The following is a 22,352-nucleotide window of genomic DNA, read 5'->3' on the forward strand; positions in this document are numbered from 1 at the left end:
TATTAGGTATAGAAAAAAGGCCATGGGCGTCAGGACCCTTCGTACCATTTGCAAAGTCAGAAGTGACTTTAGACACTTTGTACCTTGGACACTTCGTCAGGTTTGTATCCTCTGCTTACCAGTTTTCACGCTATTATGCCTTTTTCTTTGAATGGGGAAACAAATAATGATGCCATATATCAACCGATGCCATATATCAACCGATGCCCTAATTATCTTCATTTGTTAATATGAAGTATGCAAACATGTATTAAAACTTGATGGACATTGAAATGTTCACACCACACACCGATCTTGGATGACTTCAACTGGCCCCATTTTGTTTTGAGTTTTTCCTGTTTTCACGGCAAAGGAGAAAGTATGGTTTCCCGGTAAAGCCATACATGGAAGAAACATCTGCAGTGACTACAAGTGTTCTTTGAGACTCTGTGTATGACTGTATAGCCAGCAGTTGCCTTCATTTTATTAAAAATATTTTTTTATTAAATTTTTAAAATTACCATGGTAACTTGCAAAAAATAAAAAAAAATAAAAAAAATATATAAAAAGTCCAAATAATTACTGGCTTCCAAATCTGATTGTTATTTATTTTTTTTCTATTTTTTTTCTTAATATTTATAATAAAGCGTATAAATAAACAGTGATAATTGAATCAACAATAATAATAATAATAATAATACCATTTATAAAGCGCCTTTTCCAAAGGTTACAAAGCGCTCAGAGAATGACAGGAAAAAACAAAAAAGGAATGCAAACAAAAACCAAGAGGAAAACCACGACTAGGCAAAGCTAGCAGCATTTAGCCAAGAAAGACCCGCGCAAAGCCTGTCTCTTTTAGACTAGAACAGCAGGCCAAGCAAAGCGAAATTTACTGAATGAAAATGAATGTTTTCAGAGACCTTTTGAACATGATAACAGAGCTAGAACTTTTGGTTGAGTTTGGAAGGGAATTTGAAAGCTGATGTTTAAATTTTAATATATTTTTGATACGAGGGTTACAAAATAAAAATCTCCAAAAATATTAGAAAATGATATAAGGCACATGGCTTCTTTAAGCCTAGGTATTTTTTTTCAAGAATGCTCAGCAAAACATTCAGTCACATGATTTTGATCATCATGAATTGTGAATTGAAATAGCGTTTGATGAAACTTTTTCGGTGGGCAAATATTTTTATATGGCCTCAACATTATGACATTTTTGTACCTTGTAGAAATGCCTAAAATACCAAACTTTTTGCATTTACAAGTGCAAATGACCAGTGGGAGCCTTACGTGTTTCTAAGTTTTGGTCAAAGGAGAGGAGACTCTTTGCTTGGCAAATAAAACCACACAATTTTTATCTAGGGACTGTTTACATCGCGCACAGAGAGGTAAAAGAGTTGCCACGATTTTAGGGACACCTCGAAAACAGGACCTCCTACGATACCTTCTGTTTTTAAAATTCTCATATTTTATAAGTAAGTAATTGGTACTTGGTACTTGGTACTTGATAGATTTTCCTCCTGAAGCTTCCGCTGGACTTAAACAAGGAGGTCAGGAGAGCGTCGTCTAATTCTATTTTTTGTTGTTGTCGTTTAGGCCCAGATTGTGAATGTACTTACTTTTGAAGATGTGGTGGGATTTGGAATCTATGAGGGATTGTGGAAGATTATTCCATAGTTTCAATGTTCTTGGGAAAAAAAGATTATTCGTAGATGGTAGATGAGATGCTGGGTATTTTGAAGTGATTGTTCTCAAATTTGGCTATGGTCGGCTTTGATAACACCATTGATCATCTTGTAAAGTGTTGTTAGCTGAGTGAATTTGTCATTGACTTTGAAATGTGTCCCAACCCAAGGATACGAGCATGCTGGAAACACTGCTTGTGCGGGAGTAATCACCACAAACGAAGCGTGCAGCTCTTAGTCTTCTCTGCACCATTTCCAGTGATGTAATCTGGTTTGCTTTGTGCGAGTTCCAAGCAGCGGTGCCATATTGGAGGTGGGGTTTGACAAGGGTGACATAAAGTCTTTCTTTGACTGTTTTAGAACACATGTGAAAGTTTCGTTTGATGAAATTGAAGATCCGGGTAGCTTTAGTAACTGCATGATCGACTTGATTTTCCCATCCAAGGTTTTGATGAATAGTGATGCTCAAGTAAGTGAAGCTCTTTGTCTCTGCCAGTGGGGAGTCAGACATAGGAAATTACGTCAGGATTCCGTTTGCGAGACAAGCGCATTGTCTTACATTTAGCTATGTTGAAGTTCATTCCCCATGTTTTGGCCCATTAGGTTAGGTTGTTGAGGTCGTTCTGAAAAAGTCCTTTGTCCGTTTGCTTGGATATGTTTCTGTATATTAAGCAGTCATCTGCGAACACCCGTGTTACTCCGCCCACCTCATTGTGAATATCATTGATAAAAAGGTGGGGTCCGAGGACTGTTCCCTGTGGTACGCCACTTATTACAGGATGCCATGTAGAGTATTTTCCATTGACGACTACGCGCTGGAGACGGTTGGAGAGGAATGATGCAATCCAAGTCCCAGTTTTACCACATAGTCCATAGAAGTTGAGTTTGTGAAATAGTTTCTTGTGAGAGACGTCGTCAAAGGCTTTCGCAAAGTCAAGGACTGACTACATCAGTGGTGATATTGTTATTGTGATTTTGGGCTAGGTCATTTAAAGTCAGAACAAGTTGGCCTACGCCACGGGTGCATAGACTTTTCTGGATCTGGATATTGTTATACTCCGATAAAAACGGATACCCGCATCGCATCAGAGTTTTATGGCCTGACCAATGACAATGACATGATTTTTTTGCTCTGGTGGGATTCTTCTTACATTAGTCGGACATTACTAAATTACGTTTCTCAGATGACACTGACTGACCTGATATCAGACAATAGAAGGACATCCCACATTAAGAGATATCCAATTTTAGAAGACTTGATAAATCGTTACTGTGCTTGTGATAATGTCTTACAATAGGGCATCCATCCCACTATGGTAGGTTATCGACCCTCTGTTTTCGAACCCAATTGATTCCTGTTTACACGAGACTGTGCAAGCTCCACCGGTGACAGAAGCTGTTTTTTACTCGTGGTCTGTATTTTCGTCAGGCTTAATCATACTGATTAAATATGATAAATTTAAAAACAAAATTTATCATACTGCTTAGCTAGCTTGAGTTTTATTCTCCTTTATAGTCACTCGATAGATCACGTCATGTGGTCGACTGCGAAGGTGTAAAGAAACTCCTTGCAAAGATCAAACCTCACACGGCCTGTGGTCCTGATTATCTGCCAGCCTGAAGAACTTGCATCAACCTTCTGCTTACTATTCAATGCCACTCTCCATCAAGGTAAGATTCCACATGCATGGAAACCAGCTGATGTGACACCAATCTTCAAGAAGAGCGACAAACACAGACCTGGAAACTACCGCCCAATATCTCTCACTTCAATCATCTGCAAGACGGCTGAACATATCATCCACAGCCAGACAATTCAACATCTTGATGCCCACAACTTGTTAACAGCCTGTCACAGTAGATGACCTAGCTAGAGGACTCTGAGACAAGCAACAGATCGATGCTATCCTATTAGACTTCTTGAAGGCATTTGATCGAGTTCCACATGAGCGTCTCCTACTTAAACTTCATCACTATGGTGTCAGAGGCCTGCTACTCTCTTGGATTCGTGATTTCTTATCAGGACGTACCCAACAAGTCATCTTAGAGGGAAAAAAGAGCAACGTTGCCAGCGTCACATCAGGGGTTCCTCACGGTTCTGTCCTTGGTCCCCTGTTCTTAGTATTCATCAACGAACTGCCTGAGTGTGTTAGTTCTAATACGCCTCCATGCTGATGACGCCCTCCTGTATAGACCAATCCAATCCCAAGATGACATTACCATACTACAAACCTCTTGCCAACCTCCAGGAGTGGGACAAGAAGTGGTTAATGCCTTTCAACACAGCCAAATGTGAAGTTCTCAGAATCTCCAAGAACAGTAACAACATTTTTAATTTTTTTTAATTTGACTGAGCGCCTGACAGCGGCCACTGAAATCAGCTCTTAGTTTGTTTGCTAGTTTATCAGTACATTGCCCAATTTGTGTTCTAATTCTTATACAACTGGATTTGTTAATACACCTGGAATCTACAGGACTTTTTCTGTGTATCCTGGAGTCATCTGAATTGTGAAAATAGTGATTTTCTGTTGGAATTTTTCACTGTCTCAGTTGAGAATTCTGGTGTACAAAGTTAACATACACTTAGGCGCCTTGTCAAAACCTCCCGAGCGTTCCTCCGCGGAGAGTCCGCGGACTGGACAGCAAATACCGCCATTGCTAAGGACCTCGGACAGTCCGCAGAAGAACAGTCATGTGCGTTGAAGCACGGCAAAGTTAATGAGCTATCCATGCCAGGCGCTGTTGTTGGTATAACAATAAGTCTCATGAATAAACAAGTTGTATTTTCAGGTCATGAATATCAGAGGCTTGGACGCGGACCGGCCGTGCTCTCCATGAACAATACATTTTCTACTCACGAATACCATCGTCCTGGAAGCGGACAGGCCGCACCAACAAGACAGTTACACCATCCAGCGCATGTGATAATCAGGGAACGATTTCGCCTGTATCACATCGCAATTTGCGATGCAATTTTGATGATTTGCTATGCAATTCTAAAAAGTGCATCACAAATGTTGCGATCCAATTTGCAAAGCATAATTTGCAACATTTGTGCTTGATACAAAAATATTGATTTTTAACTTGAAACCATTCACATTAAATCAATTTTCCCGCAAAATAACCGATGCTAAATTAATAAGAAATCATCGCCTTAGTTCGCACAGTAAAAGGAAAACCACGCAATTTCGAGGCAATATCATGTGGATCAGTGTATTCTACTTTTAAAACATCTTTCCAACCATGCATTTTATAAAAAACGGTTACAAACATTTTGTATAGACCAACTCCTCCGATCCAAGGCAACGTGTTCCTTTTAAAAGAATTTCAATAGAATGTTGTTCATATTATTATTAGAAATTTTAAGTTTAAAGGAACACGTTGCCTTGGATCGGCCGAGTTGGTCTTTGAAAAGCGTTTTGTAAACGCTTGTTATAAAATGCATAAAATATGATTAGAAAGAAAGTTATTTTAAAAGTAGAATATAATAATCCACATAAGTATCACTCGAAAGTGCGTGTTTTCCCTTTAATTGTACCTCGCCGACTAACACGGTCGGTCATTTATGGGAGTCAAATTTTTGACTCCCATAAATGGCCGACCGTGTTAGTTGGCAAAGTAAAAGGAAAAACACGCAATTTCGAGGCAAATTTGTGTGGATCATTGTGTCCTACTTTTAAAACCTCTTTCTAACCAATGCATTTCATAACAAACGGTTTCAAACCCTTTTCAAAGGCCAACTCGACCGATCCAAGGCAACGTGTTCCTTTAAAGTTTTGAAATATTATTTAAACAAAACCAAACTCTTTGTCACTGGTCCCAGTTGAATGAGCTGAAACAATGAAAACCTTAATCGTCATAACTCCTGATTGCAATGATGTACCGACTTGAAACTTAAGTCCAATATTGCTTCAACATGTAAAGGGATGTTTTCTACTATCATCATCATTAGACCGTGTAAGTTTTAAAGTCACCTGGAAGTGGTATTTTGTCAAAATAAAGCTTTTGTCACTAAAATATGTGTTTTGATGAGTGGAACATGAATAAACAACTAACTAAGAATTACATAAATTAGTTACCATGTTATTTACAAATTGGAAAAAAAGCCCGACCCGAGAGGGCGCTGTTCGTGACGTCAATCGAGGCGCGATGAATCGCATGCAGTGCCAACACAGCATAGTGACGCTTGGCGCAAGCTAAAAACATGCCTCAAAGTTGAAACAATACCTAATTTTGTTCACGTTAGGCAAATGCTCCTTTAGGTTCATTACATCTTTCAGGTACCTTCTTCGACTTCCCCACTAGCTGGAAAAATTATTGGGATGGCGTCATGTTTTAGAAAAGAACTTTTCTCTTCATGTCAAAATGTGTAGTGTATTCCGGATTCTCGAAGCACGACGGCTCGAAGTGTTTGCCGCACAGCGCTGGAAAAGACGTCGGACCGGACAACTTGGCAAACTGACACCATCTTTAGTTGTTTTGCTGCATCCAGCAGCAATACACCTGGTTGACATTGCCGGAAAAATGCAAGAAAAAAACTTTTTCAAACGTACAAACTCACGTCCAGGACTTGAATGTATAACTTGCACGTACGTGTGTTCGATGTTCGATCGATGCAAAGTCTTCCTCGATTGACGTCACAAAATGGGTAGGCGGAGTCACCCCCCACACAACTATATTTAATTTTTTTAACATATAAATCGTCAAAAACAATTACTCAAAAAATTATTTTATTGTTCAGGAACATATACTCTAATGTTTGAAGGAAAACAAAATCTATTTCCAGGTGCCTTTAAGTAAATCTGTGAACTTCACAACTTTTTTTCTTACCAACTCTGTAATATCCCTTTAAATACTGAAGTGCCTGAGTACTTTGTTTTGCTCCGCGGACAGTTGAGTGATATTCCATCAGTAAGAACCTACTCATAAAATGTAAGTACATGTCTTGTTTCTTGAATAATTTGTGTTTGTTTCAGATCCATTTGTAAGACCAACATGCAACAGCAGCAACAGCAAGCAGTGTCTCCAAAGAGGCCAGTTCTTCCACCTATTTCATCAAATGTGGACAAGGACCATACCTTCGTAAAGGATCTGATAGAAAGTGCTTTTCTTGAATTGGAAAAGCTTGATTGTCCACCAGAAGGCCCTCATCAACAGAGATATTCTGTGTTTAAAGATGTATTTGGTCAGGTAGGTACTTTCATTGATTTACCTTTCCTTTAACTCTTACAGGGAGGGGGCTGTTTTTTTTTTTGCACTTTGAACCTAAAATACAAGCTTTTTGAGGTACACTTTTTGAATAATAAAATAGATGTAAGGTATGTATTTTCACTTTCGGATTGCATGTGAGTGATGTCGTCAAATTGTGATTGACTGAACTGTTGCACCATTTCACATGGTTCAGGGGTTAGATTTCTTCCAATATAAAACTTGAACTTCTCGTTTGAACTAGAATTCAAGGTTGGATTTGTTTTCCGCAATAGCTTCTTTACGGTGCAAAGATCATGTTTGTAGCATCTATGGTTCTTGATATATTATTATTTTAATATAAACTTAAATTAGCAATTTGGCGTCATCATTCCATAAAGTTTATGTTGTTACATGTATTACACGCTGTGTAGCAAGTTTCAAGTCTGTACAATCTTTAATTTTGAAGACAGCAAAATAATGTTGTTGTTCATCATATGAATGATTTTCGTTGTGATAAGCTATGATGTCATACCGGTATATCATATTTTTAGAATGCTCATGAGCTAAACAAAGTATTATTTTAGAAGTTTATATGTCAAGTCTGTACTGTTAGCTTGACTTTTAGAGTTTGTTCACCTAAATATGGCTTCTTCGAAATATGGACCTTTTTACAACCTCAAAATGTCATTTTTCAAATAATTTTTTTTTGACCTTTTTAAAAAGATATTTTTAATAATTTTAGTTAGTTTTCATCTTGCAGTGGTCATAGGCCTATAAAACCTGCAGTGAAACCTGTGGTTATTTAAAGAAAGTGGACACTATTGGTAATTGTCAAAGTCTAGTCTTCTCACTTGGTGTATCCCAACATGCAAAAAGTAACAAACCTGTGAAAGTTTGAGCTCAATTGGTCGTCGAAATTGTGAGATAACTATGAAAGAAAAAACACCCTTGTCACACGAAGCTTTGTGCTTTCATCAGGCTTAAATTTTGAGACCTCAAAATCTAAATCTGAGGTCTCAAATCAAATTCGTGGAATATTATTTCTTTCTCAAAAACTGCGTCACTTCAGAGGGAGCCGTTTCTCACAAGGTTTTTTACTATCAACCTCTCCTCATTACTCGTTACCAAGTAAGGTGCTAATAATTATTTTGAGTAATTACCAATCGTGTCCACTGCCTTTAAATTTAAATTAAAAAAAACACAAGGAACAATCATTATTTTCTATGGTGGGGCTCACGTAATGTACCTGCAAATAATAATTGAACAATCTCAACAAAACACCAAACACAGAAAATATAAGAGAGCCACAAATTTACAGAAAAACAAAGCAAATATTATTTGTTGTCATTAATTTATTTCTGGCACAGCACTACTGTAAGTTCTCTGATTATTGCAGCCTCTCATACCTAAAATCTATCAAAAATAGAAACTTTGTCAAGCTTCCACATTTTTTTGTTCAGTCATAAACGACAGATCTTAAGTGATGTTCACAAAAACTGACAGAATTTATTGCAAAATGTAAAACGTACTTGAACATAAGTTGATTTAGTTTCCAAAAACTAGCGTTCGGAAGGAAGTATTTCCGTTTTTAATCATCTGAAAGACGATTTGGTTAATAGATCTGGAGCTGTCCGTTCTTGACAGATTTAATTTGCCTGAGAATAAGATCGCGCAGAAAAACTTGTAATTAGTGCGCGTGTTCCATGAAAACATTGAGGGTGCCTTACTAAAATCGGAAGATTGAGGGGGGGGGGGGTACGTCTCGTGTCAAAATTTAACTTACAGGCCGATCAGAAGTTTGGGGACGTCACGCGGAAACATAAACGGATAATGAAAAGTTCTTCACTTGAGATTTGAAACACCGATTACTCTTATTGTTGACCAGGTATTGCAGCAATCATTGTTACAAAATAATCCCTATTTAAATGTGTTTTCATCATATTTTTTCTGAACTTATTAAATGTTAAAAAATTTGTTAACGTACATACATGTTTCTTTTTGTTGACGTTTTTTGGGGGTCATTCTCAGATTCTAATTGTTTTTTGTTGGTAAAGTTTTTTTAATTTTTAACATCCACTACCTGCGCACTCAAAAGATAAATAAATACCCACTGCAAATATTATGAACATTTGATCATTTAAATACCTCACTTATCCAAGAGGTTGTTGAGGTCCGTCAAAAATGCTGACGTTAGGGACTCAAAATCTTCTACCTTGATCTAGTTGAATTGTGTATGATATCATGCCAGGTACCAATGATCCCAGAAAATGTGTCTGATCCAGGAGATTTTAAAACACTGCAATCTGGGAGACTGTACATGTACATGTATGAGTCCCTTCAATTCAAGAAGTAATTTGTTTTTAACATCATTCATGTAACGATTATCAACATTTTTTTCACTCTGTACTTTTTAAAAATGTTATTTCATGAACTCTTAACATTATTTTCTCCATCAGAATTTCATTTGTTTGATTGAAATATTGTTTCTCGTCCTCTACTAAATGCTATTTTGTTTGATCCAATAAAGGTTCAAGGTACATCATGTAGGCTTAGTGTCTGTGTAAAAGTCACAGGCTCTCACAGTGTCTGGTTGAAAATCAGCTGTATGGTTAATGTTTTTTTTTTAACAGTTTCATTTAAATGGAAGGTCTGTGCTAGGTGTAGTGTGATGGTCTACTGCCTCAAGTTCAGATTCAAGGTTTGGGTAATACAATCATAAAATCAAACAGAAACAGCTTTGTTTGTGTGCAAGGGACAATGACCATGTATTTATAGCATTAAGTTTGCAATTACTATTGATGCTTGTTTTTATACAGTTGGCACTACTCTGTGTCTTGCTATGGTAATCATATAGTCATACCAAGATTCAAGAGAGAACTGCTGGCGGGAATTACATTAAAGTAATATATTAATATTATTATTGATTTATTGAAAGTTTAAACATGGCAGCCAAAAACCAAAATAACGATGCATGCAGAGGATAAAAAACACTACAAGGTTGAACAATTTGTTTGCTTGAAACATTTACACAAGAGAGTCCAAATTGAGATTATCCTGTACACGTGTATACCGAAGTAGTTTGAGGCAGCTAATAGATAATGTAAATATGTAGATATGTAAAAAGCATTTGATCATTTACTTGATAAATCATCTTTATGGGATTAATGTCCTTATGTTAAATCTGCTGAGGATCAGGACAACTGTATGATGTTTTGTTTGGAATGAAACATAACGCTATCTGTATTTGTTGCAGCTTGTGGAGTACTTGTCTGCCTACCGTCCACTCTTGACGGCAATAAAAGCCGAGTTTGAAGATTGTATACAGACCATTGAACGAGGGCAGCAAGAAGCTTTCTTCTTGTCAGGAAAAGTAAAAACCATGGCTGCCGAACAAACAACTCTTAGCTTTTATACCAAGAGAGCTGATCAACTGAAACAGAAGTAATTGTCATATTTTATTTTTACAAAAAACTTTCAATCTTAACCATACATGTATAAATCAAGTAGATCACAAAAATAAATTTCTTGGGCTTGGACCTGTAGAATGGTTTGGACCTGGATTGGGACTTATACTAGGATTGGGACTTATAGGATTGGGACTTATACTAGGATTGGGACTTATACTAGGATTGGGACTTATAGGATTGGGACTTATACTAGGATTGGGACTTATAGGATTGGGACTTATACTAGGATTGGGACTTATACTAGGATTGGGACTTATAGGATTGGGACTTATACTAGGATTGGGACTTATTTGATTGGGACTTATACTAGGATTGGGACTTATACTAGGATTGGGACTTATACTAGGATTGGTACTTATACTAGGATTGGGACTTATAGGATTGGGACTTATACTAGGATTGGGACTTGGACTTGGACTGAAATTAACACCTATTTAATCAATGGAGACCCGCTGCTAAAATTAGGATTCAAATTGCCTGTAGCTACGTAGCTCTGTGGTCTAGTAGTAAGATATCTGCTCTAGCAATGCAAATGTCATAGGTTCAAATCCCATATGAGTGATTTGCCACTGAATTTTTCAACAGTGGGAGAGTACGTTTACATGTAGTCATTGTTTGAACACATCAATTTAAGGGTTAAAAAAACCGAAATGATATTCTTTCCTGTACAAAAATTTACATGTATTAAATGACGGATTAGTCAGAGATGCAACATAATTTTAAGCTTGCAACCCATCACATTCCCTTTTGATTTTGTGTAACTTTGCTTCTTTATTTGTTGTAGAATATCAAAGATTGAGAGTGACAATGAGCGGCTCAATTATGAAATTCAGTCCATCTTTAAACAACATGTGAATCAGATAACAGCAATGCACGAAGAAGACATCACGCCGAAAGTCAATATTCCAAGCGTGCCTAATAGACTGCTGCCAGGTAAGTAATTGTTGTTGGATCACAGGTTAGTTTTTGAGCAAATTTGTTCAGGGTATTTGATTGTAATTTTACAGGTATTTTTGTAAAATACTGAGTGCTTTGATATGCCCCTAGGGGTGTGATAAATGCTACATGTATACAAACCCAGTATTATGATAATCGGAAGTATCTGAGTAGCCTTTTGTTCAAAGCCATTGTTCATAGAGTTCAATTCAGGGGTCATGTTTAATTTTGTACTCTGTAGCTGGAATGAATTTACAGCAGTGGCATAACTAGACATTTTCTGGGCCGAAGAAGTGCAAGATTATCATTAATCATTCGTTAGTAGTCCAGTAAAGTAAAGTAAAGTGTAAGCAAAGAACACCACGGGGATCACCACGGGGATCGGAATTACTGGAGGCATGACAGAGCTGGAGGTGGGGGTTATTAGAGCATGCAGGACAGAGAGGGAAGGGGACGGGGGAACGGCAAAAAATGACGGAACAAACTAAAAGGGCGGGGGAAATAGTAGGAACAGGAGAAAAAGAAAAGGGACTAATGATGACATGGGACAGGAAAATAATAAACTGAACAGGGGAAAATACACGAAACAGAAAAAGAACCACTAGCGGGACACCGCGAGGAACGGGAAAACATGAGTTCAATTACAGAAAATAGCTCACCTCCGATACCTAAAAATGCATTTACAATGCGCGAGCGCAAGCGACTCCGCTGAACAAAAACAAAGCACCCTTCCTTGCACTGCAGGTCCCGTGTGTACACACAAATAACACCCTCCTTTTTACAGCGCCCATAGTGTCAAGTTGTTTTTTTCCAAGCTCTCTGAAAACAACGTAGTGTTACACACTATCCTGGTGTCATGTGTTTTCAGTAGGATAACAGGAAAATTGTTCACAATAAAAAACTGAATGTTTTTTTTCAAATCATCTATCCAATTTTTTAACAATAACACTTACACTTCATGGTGTGTTGACATTTTTAAAGTTTTGGTTTTACTTTGCGAGAGACAGTCCGCCATTAACAGTGCTTATAAAAATGCATGCACCACATTGGAGCAACGTCATATGTTTTCACACCTTTCATTGGTTGGTAATTTATTGAATATTCAGAAGCTAGTATGGTGTGCAAAATAAATCAAAAATATTATTCAATTACTACTTAACAAATTTAATTCCATTTTTGTCCTAAGGCATTATGGCTACTATACAAGAATCCAGAGATATCATAAAGCATGAAAGTAAAAACACCCCACCCCCCTTGAAGCACACACACTTCATAACAATCAATTTTCCCCCATTTCAGACCAGGAGATAAGAAACCAATCTATGATATTTTCTCTTTAATGTAGACTTAATATTTATTACGCTTATCGGAATTTTTACAGAATGCAGTTAATAAAAAAAAATTGTTTTTGTCATTTTCACTTAAAAAATATTTTAATTTTCCCCCCATATTGGCACACCATAGAATCCCAAATAGTAAACACCTCATGTGATCCATCTAGTGACTAAAGCAGAATGAAACTCAATCTAGCAGATGGTAATTTTGTTTTGAACTTTTGAGGTTGGATGATGTTTCTTTGACTCATTTGAATGTTGGCATAATAATGCACTAGTGATTTTTACCAAAAATCAATCATTTTATAAATGTTTGGGTATAACCAACGACAGGAAACTTTATTCTCAGCGTGATTAAGCCTGATGAAAATACAGACCGTGAGTAAACTGCATAGCTTCTGTCACCAGTGCAGCTTGCACAATCTCGCGGTAAACGGGAATCAAAGTTGGGGTTTGAAAACATATGAGGGTCGATAACGTATGACGCTACGATATATAGGCAAGCAATCCAGTTTCCGGACAACTCCGTTACGATATCAGAATCGATGAAAGGAAAGAAGAAACCTAACAGAAAATAAAATGTAGATCCTGCAGTGGTCTTCGTCTTCAGTGTAATCTGGAATAAAATCTGCTTCTTCCGTCTTCTACTTACTGAAAGATCAAATACAAGTTTATAGGATTTGAGGCATTGCATGGTGAGGTATCAATATATATTTGGTTTGCGGTAACACCATATGTGTATCTATTTGCCAGGTAGAGTTTGTTCTTAGAGAACTGTCTTGCTTAATTATACTACCGTAGAGTAGATTGTTCGGGTGTTCGGGAGACTTATCAGTCCTGAAAAGAACTGTCCTGCTTATTAACTATTACCTGGACGGATGGTATAGAAGTAGACTGGGACTACAACTTTGGCTTATAGGATCATAATTAACTGTACTACCGTGGAGTAAGTTCTTGGGTTTGGTCTCAACGTTTCGACTAGCTTGCTCTAATCAAATACAAGTTGTTATATAAAATGCAGTGTAGTTAATTCTATTATGAAGGAGATTATGCTCACCAATTTTGTAACAATTATCATAAACTCTGTCACAGACATCTTGTAAAAGTGTATTTTGAGATGTTTTTAATCTGCCGCTAGAGGGCGCTTCTATATTTTGTGACATCATCAGGAATATTTTTTAAAAGCAGACCTTTTCCCAGACCTTTGCCAGACCTGTATTCTTTAATGGTAAAGCATAAAAAGGTGTACATACATGTATCAACCTTAAAGCCATAAAACAACGCCCATTTCAAAGTATTTTACAGGTACTTCCAGTTTAGACTGGTCAAAACGTCAAGAGAAGGTCACCAACATATCCATTTTTGTAAACTACATAAAGCCCTTTCATATGATGTATAGATTGTCAAAATGGCTGATGTGGTTGAGGAAATAGAAACTTTTGAAATATTGATGACTGTAGAAGAGACTAACTAACCCAAAGGAAAATGTATGTTGAAACGGCGACTATACGCCAAGCACACCGCAATCACTGGAGCTTGACTCTGCAATGCATATTAATGTGTTTGACCAATGGGGGAATTGCATAGTTCTTTGGACATGAATTTTTTTATTTTCAACCTTATTTTGACCCGGAAGATAAGCCTGTAAGACATTTACAGAGTTTTTGATGCAGTTGTGATGATGTACATGTATTGATTGTAAAAATCCCTCATAATAAATTTTGAATTTTCATATTTCAAGAATGGATGACGTCATCATGACGTAGCTTAAACGGTTTGCTCTCCTAATAAATATCTAACTGTGTGTGAAGTTTCAAGTTCATACGAGTTTGGAAAGTGTGCTTTTGTTAGAGGCCAAGGGACGCTGAGAATAAAATATACAAATACAAACTTTGACCTTCCGGTACGAACAGAAGGAGAGGTCATACGGACTATAGGCAAAAAAAGGTAATTATGGATAAAACAAAGGAATGTTGTCTGACCAATATCTTGAGAAGTACATTGTACCTGTCATATCAACTCCAAACTTGGTTTTGAGGATTGGTCTTTGTGGATTGGTCATGGGATCCCCAAGAAGCCTTTTGCTTTTGGACCCTAGGCCAAACTTATTGATCATAATGACTAAAGCAAAAGAAATGTTCTCTGAGCAATACTTCGAGAAGTTTGTCATATCAACTCCAAACTTGGTTTGTGGACTGTTTTGGGGATCCCCAAGAAGCCTATTGCTTCTGCACCCAAGGCCAAATGTCAAGGTTACTACGGCTAAAACAAAAGAAATGTTGCCTTCCGGCCATACTCTCCCCTCTGCCTTCCCTCGCCTCTCCTCACCTTCTCACCTATCCTTCCCCACTCATCTTTCCTAGCCTTCTACCCAACCCACTTCGACAATGATTAAATCTCCTTAACAAAAAATTGAGTAGATATTTGTGTTTGGGGGTGGGGGGTAGTTGAAGCGTGTATGAGTGTTTTCACCCATTGATCTTTCCAACATACATGGCAGAGTATCCGCAGCACAACATTGCACAACACTGGCTAAGATTAATTGTTAAAAAAACACACCAACACTATTCTACGTGTCAAATGTCAAGAAACAGACTGGCTTGCAGTGCATTTGTGTTTTTAAACATGACTTTCCTGGGTTTTTTTCTGTTTTGTGTTTACCAGGATTAACACTAGAAGAATCCATTGATATTGAGCTTTTGTGCAAAAAGCTATGTAGCTTAGAACAACTAGTAAAGGATCTACATCTTGCAAAGAAGACTCGTTATACATCCAGGGACCAAAAGAAACAGTTAAAAGTTCAGCTGGCCAGCAAGAGTAAAGCTAAAGACCATGTAGTGGAGAAGAATACGCAGTTGAAAGCAAGGTTTGTTTCTTTCATTTTTATTTGTCAGAACAAACCTAGTCCTCTTCTAGTGTTCCAGAAAGAAACTCGGGGATAAGTATGGCTAGTACAGCTTCAAAGTCCTATTACCAAATCCAACTAGTTGACAAATTTAGGACTAAACTTAGAATTGAAGAATTTAACCAAAACTCTATCAATCTACTACTTCACTCCAGAGGATCCACCTCTTCCTCCACCCTATACAAGACGAAGCTTTTATATACACTACCATACATGTAGATGTTCCTGTCTTGGTCAGTTCAAGAGTCATTAACCCAGGTCCATCACTCCATCAGGCTTTTTAATCTCACCCAATTTCTTCCAGTTCCTATATTGAGCAAATCCTACTACCACAATACTATGTACAAATTTCCCACCATTTACGTTAGCTTACCATCTCGCTGTCATAAACAGCATCAAAAAAAGCATTCAAAAGTTACTACGGTTGGTCGTCATCACATGCGTGGTATGATAGTGGCGACTTCACACTCATTTTCGTTCATATTATTTTAGTTACCAATCTCATCTCTATGATCCCATAAACCATCGCCATCGGGATTTGCCTACTATGACGTCTGTATCGACAACTGAGTGTCACGCGGTACAGTTCAAGGCACCTTATACCACATGCATTCTACAGTTCTTTGGTAGAAATGTGTTCCACGGCTTTTCCATTGCTTCATGTGTGGATATGCAGCAGCAAACATTGGTGATTTTATTTCTGCAAGCAATTCAAGTGCTCGCATTTCTTTTGTTTGTTGAGTTTGTTTGAATATTTAAAAGTTATGCAAACATACAAAACAAATACTAAGGAAAATATTAATTATCAAGATCAGTTTGAATTACGCAAACAATTGTTTAATATGGTAAATCACTCTTGACATTTTAAATTGGTTGCAAATTGTGTGAGTTATGATTTTACATTAATTAATTGAAATATCTATCGGACCATATTTCATGTCACAATCACAAAAAACAAACACTTTTTTTATAGCACAAAGCTGCCTAAATTGCCCAATCCAATGCAACGTGTCCCTACAAGTAAATGCTGGCAGTTTTTCAGGCTAATTGTATCGTCATCAGTGAAATAACAAAACCGTTTCAAAGTATCACTTTGGCGTATACGTTTTTTTTTCTTCTACTTGTATGTGTGTGCATACATATTAAAATAATTAAGCTGGCCTTGGCATTGGTTGGCCTTGGCCTTGGCCTTGGAGACTGTGGCCTTGGCCTCGATTGCTGTGACTAGGTCTTGGCCTCGGCCTATGGTTTTGGATGTCGATATTTGTAAAGATCAGGGCGAAAACCTGCTGACCAACCGACCGTACGTCCAGTACTGTCAGTGGTATAGCAATATGTCAGAATTTTTTGTTGTTAAAAATTGTGTGCCTGTCTGTGTAGACTTTTGTCCATTATAGGGCCCAAATTAAAAAGAAGGTTGCTAAGGTTGCACTTGGAAAGACATGAAGGTCTGCCTGATCATCACATAATGAGTTGGCCAGAATCTTATTCAGGCAATAAACGCAGGTTCCCAGTTGGGATAAAATCTTATTCAAGCCAAGAGATATGCATGAAGATGATGCAATTATATTGCAGTTTGCTTCTTTCCTGTGGGAGGCGCAACACCACGTGTGTATGTGAGTCTGTCTCTCGCGCTTGATAACGTGCAAGGCCTCCTCCTGTAGAAACAACTCGCTCCTCTTTCCGGAGGAAGTCAGCTAGGCCTTCCCCCCTGCCTTATTTTCTGCTCCCTGTTGCTGCTTTTTCGGCGGACATCATGGAAAAAGCATTTTTTCTCATCCAAAGAAAAAAACACCCAAAATGTTCTGGCCCTCCTAAGGCTCTAGAGACGCCAGTTTGACAACAAATTTGAGGAAGTTATGCTTAAAGAGGCTAAACAACTCAAGAAAAAAGAAAGAATCGACTTGCGACGCCCTTCCTCTAGTAAGTCTTCCTCTTCCCTTACTCGGGCATCAGACAAGGGAAACCAGAGTCGCTGTAGTTCTTTTCGTAACTCATACCCTTAACCAACCTCGACAAGCCAAAGTCTCCTTCACTCGGACTCTGAACAAACCCAGTTTTCGTTGACAGCCTCAGCAAAATAGCTCTTCTTCATACAAACCCTCTCGCTCCTTCAAGCAACAAGGGTCACGTGGACCTAAAGGCCAATGACTGCTTAGTTCCTGCCTTAATCATCCCTTCGTCCTCAACGTGACAACGGGCAAAGCCTCTCCTTCACCGAAGCGTTGCGGAGTTCTTGAGGAATGAATCCTACAATCTGGTGGAACTCCTGGCCGTTCAAAAGACCCTCAAATCAGCTACAAACAGAGTGAAGTCCCACTTAGTCCTTGTGAAGACAGACAACTCCACTGTGGTCTCCTATATAAACCGTCAGGGGGGTTACCCGCTTCTCTTTCCTTTGCATACTTACCTGGAGCCTACTCACTTTGTGCATTCCCGCCAAATCTCTCTACAAGCGAGCCACCGGGAAGGAGAACATCATATTGGATGCCCTTTCACGAAGGAGAGCAATCCCAACCGAATGGTCCCTCCATCGCCCCGTGGTCAAGCAGATCTTCAACATCCTAGACAATCCACACTGAATCCCTTTGCTTCTCACCTCGACAATCAACTTGCACTCGACATGCTCACCCACAGGCTTGGGCCACAGACTCCCTAAACAACAACTGGTCGGGCTTTCTTGGTTATGCGTCTCTCCCCCTCCCCCAATCTCCCTCCTTCCCAGAGTCTTATCAAAGATCGACCAAGAGGGATGCAAGATAATTCTAATAGTCCCCCTCTGGCCCAGGCAACCTTGGTTCCCTCAACTTCTGCCAAAACGACCAGACCTTCTCACACAATCTGTGTCCAAAATGCTGCGTCTGGATCCAGACAGACTTCATCTTTGTGCTTGGATGCTATCAAGTCTTCCCTCCGAGCGGCTGGCCTTTCTAAAGATGCTACTGCCCTTGCAGCTAAATGTAGACGATCTTCCACCAGAAGAACGTATGACAATCGACTACAATATTTCTTTAGATGGTGTACCGGGCTGGGGTGGGAACGCTTTGAAAAGGGATAAAGATAGGATGTTAGTCTGGTGAGGAAAGTAGGGAGAATGACAGGGGTGTGTTTGCAGGGGTGTGTTTGCAGTCGGTGGACTCTCTTCACCAGGAGCAGGTGACAAGTCTGTTTCGTCGTATTTTAGACGATAAATGCCACCCGCTTCATGGTGAACTTACTGATCATAATATTCCAAGAAGTGGTAGGATGAGACTGCATTAACCGTCATCTTCGCTCTTTTGTCCCCATGGGTATTACGTTTTTTAACGCTTTGCATATTTTTAACATCAATTATTCTCTATATTTTTATATTGTTATTATATTGGCGTATATATGTTTTTTTATTCTTAAATCCTTGTGCGTTGTATCTTGTGCTATTTTTGTATCTGCCTGTTGTTACATTTTAATATTTGGTGTGTTTTTAAAAACTTGTGTGAGCAATGCAATTTCTTCTTTTGGAGATCAATAAAGTTTTCTTATGTCTTATGTCTTCTTACAATGTATGTCTACCAAGGAAGGTTTCGATCCCTATTCTGCGTCTATAACTGTCATAGGGGATTTTCTACTTCATGTCTTCCACTCTGGCCTCCAGATTAACACCGTTTGATGCTACAGATCAGCCATCACAGTAGTTCATCACGGGTTCGACAATGGCTCTTCCCTGTTCCATAATACTGCTATTTCTCAACTAATAAAAGGCATGTTTTTAGAGAGACCACCTATTAAGAAGCTAACTCCTTCTTGGGACCTCATCACTGTCCTCCACAGACTGACGAAGGCTCCCTTCGAACCAGCTGGTTTTTCTTCCCTACACAACCTCACAGTCAAGACAGTCTTCCTTCTAGTAGCCTCCACAACTCGCCGCAGAAGTGAACTCCATGCTCTTTCTATAGAACCTGGCCACTTGCCTTGGGAACATGGAGGTGTTCGTCTTTTCCCTTGTATCAACTTGCTAACCAAGAACCAATCACAAAGTTTTTCCCCTCCAGACATTTTCGTCCCGAGTTTGACTTCATCCTCTAGTGTCACAGAAGACAAACTTTGGTGCCCCGTTAGGATTCTCAAATTTTACACTGCACGTACCAAGGAGCTGCATGGGAACACTACACAACTCTTCATCACAACACTCCAGGCTAGTACAATTTCTTGATGGATCGTCAAAGCCATACTACCAGCTAATAACTCTCCATCCTCTACTGCCCAGCCCTGGGGGTGGCAGCCTGGACCTACAGTTCAACCAGATGAAGGCAAAGATAGAGAAAGCGAATGTCTCTGCTGTGTGCAGAATGTGTAACAAGGCGGAGGAGACTGTCTTTCATATTGTCAGCGAGTGCAGTAAGATGGCCCAGAAGGGGGGTACAAAGGTAGACATTACAAGTTGGCCAAGGTAATTCATTGGGATCTGTGCAAGAAATGGGGTGTCCAAGTGACTGCAAAATGGTACGACCATGTTCCGGAGAAAGTTACAGAGACCAACCAGGTCAAGATCCTCTGGGACTTTAACATTCAGACTGATCATGTTATAGAACATAGGCGTATGGATGTCGTAGTCTTAGATTTAAGGCAAAGAAGATGTGCCATCTCTTTGACATAGCTGTGCCGGGATATTTAAGGGTAGCTTCAAGGGAGATGGACAAGATCCAAAAGTACCAAGACCTGGTCAGGGAACTTCGTAAGATTTGGCTGGTGAAAGTGAAAGTCGTTCCTGTGGTGGTTGGAGCGCTAGGCACCATTCCGAAAGCACTGGGGAAACATCTGGACGAAATAGGGACAAATATGAGAATAGATCTGTTGCAGAAGGTGGCGCTTTTGGGAACAGCGAGGATCCTAAGAAAGACCCTTGAGATTTAAGGCTACGGGACGTAGCTCGACTCAAGGAGTTACCGGCACAAATAAAAATATGATCTTTCTTTTGCTTGCTGTGATAAGATAAAATAATAATAATAATAATAACAAAAGTGAGAATAGATCTGTTGCAGAAGGCGGAGCTTTTGGGAAAAGTGAGGATCCTAAAAAAGACCCTCAAGATGTAAGGCTACGGGACGTAGCCCGACGCGAGGAGTTACCAGCACAAATAAAAATATGATCTTTCTTTTGCATGCTGTGATAAAATAAAATAATAATAATAACAAAAGTTATACACCATGTCTCAAGCGCTTCCAAAATTATTACCCCTGATAAAATACTGAAACTAGCTCACGTCTTATGTTCACCTGAATATTTCTGTGTGTAGCAAGCATAGGCATACATGTACACCTACTGGGCTTCATTTCCCTCATACAAAGAGGGACAGATTGTTCTGGAATTCATACTTAAAATCTCCCCTTTTCCAGGGTGTTATTTTATTGTGTAACACTTCCTCTCACACTGGCTTACCCTTGTGGGAGTACACTAGACCTCTGTGAACAAGCAGTAGCATCTCATGTACCTATCACCTTCTTACGATGCTAGTCTGCTAATATAGAGGCTCTACAGGTAAGTAGACTCCCCCTCTCCCCCCAAACAGAGTGGAGTTGGTCTAAAAATGAATACTTACTTGCATAGCATCCTCGTTACTTCCTTGTAATTGAGCGTGCATGAGAAAAGAGGAAGCTAGCATGCCCATGCCGCGCCGCAACTTTGTGGGGGTGGGGATGGCGTGGGTCACATGTGTGAGGAATACTGTTTTTGTAATGATTTCCATTTCAAAAGAAGTTGAAGCAAATGTCTATTGTATCCTGTTATTTGAAATTATAGTGACATTTCCTTTTTTTTTTCATTTTTGAAGGTGCTTAAAACTTCGTGTGTCCATAGATGCTTTAAGAATGTATTGTAAGGAGTCTCCAATGGGACATACACCGGTAGAGGCTATCATTCATGCACTGACTCGCTCTAACTCAAAGATGAGCTCAAGAAGTGAGTATTATCTGGGCCAAATTTCATAGAATTTCTAAACCTCCAGTGCTTACTGCCAAGAAACTAATGACGTAACAATACAAGTCTATTGTGAACATACAAGATGGCCACCCAATTTCCTTGCTAACCTATGCAATACATTTACACAGTAGCAACTTTTTCTGATGTGGCACAGCTATTTCAGCCGTTGCTCTCGACCAATAGGAATGAAGAAACTGTCTCTATAAGAACAGGTGCAAGCTCGTGTGTCATGCCCATGTTTCAACACTTTTTACTGGTCATAAACAAAGGTTTATACACACCCACATGACGCGCTCTCCACCAATAGGGATAGCGAAAGTGTCTGAGGTATTTATGAATGCACGTTTATATGCAGTACGCCCTGTTTGTTTACATTTAATACCCACTATACATGTAGGTCACGTGACGCATGGAGCGCAATCGGTCTATTGCAAACCCTATTGAGCCTAGTAGGCTGATATAAATTAATACAATGCATACTGCACAAAACAAGCAGTATTATGCAAGCTTTGCTTGACATAACATACTAAAAGCTGCATTGATATATGCAAGCAGGTGGGCCAAGTGAAGAGCTTTGAGACAAAGTTAACCCCAGACATTGTTTTTTCAAAAACTCCTCGCACATGATCTTGTACATTTTTCATTCCATACTGCAGAACGAAAATTGCCACAGCATGACCTATTTGGCTCCTTGCTACTTTAATAAAATCTCTCAAAAATTGCTTGTTTAAATTTAATCACTCATCAGTTTTGCTTATTAATCCTTTTTGCTTGCGTTTAATTTGTGTTAAGCATTGTGTTACTTTCTCTGGTTAGTTAGAAGACTACATAAGTGCTTTGTATTTTTATTATTATTATTGTCTTCTTCTTATCATTGGTCAGTTGGCACTGAATTGTG

The 22,352-nt window shown here is 38.8% G+C and overlaps 1 protein-coding gene across 3 annotated transcripts in view; it reads left to right on the forward strand.

Moving 5' to 3' along the window:
- LOC117289147 (clathrin heavy chain linker domain-containing protein 1-like) overlaps positions 1–22,352 on the forward strand; it is a 67,252-nt gene that overhangs the window by 362 nt on the left and 44,538 nt on the right. For 2 of the 3 annotated variants that reach the window (XM_033770152.1, XM_033770145.1), the window contains exons 2-6: positions 6,644–6,857; positions 10,111–10,298; positions 11,109–11,257; positions 15,259–15,460; positions 21,306–21,433. In XM_033770152.1, the coding sequence (XP_033626043.1) occupies positions 6,663–6,857; positions 10,111–10,298; positions 11,109–11,257; positions 15,259–15,460; positions 21,306–21,433 (862 nt within the window). In that variant the 5' untranslated portion in view covers positions 6,644–6,662. Of the gene's footprint in view, positions 1–6; positions 101–6,643; positions 6,858–10,110; positions 10,299–11,108; positions 11,258–15,258; positions 15,461–21,305; positions 21,434–22,352 lie in introns of all 3 variants that reach the window. The other variant, XM_033770160.1, reaches the window with a different exon arrangement.

The sequence above is a fragment of the Asterias rubens genome, chromosome 1 (genome assembly GCF_902459465.1).
Source record: "Asterias rubens chromosome 1, eAstRub1.3, whole genome shotgun sequence".
Classification (NCBI taxonomy): Eukaryota; Metazoa; Echinodermata; class Asteroidea; order Forcipulatida; family Asteriidae; genus Asterias; species Asterias rubens.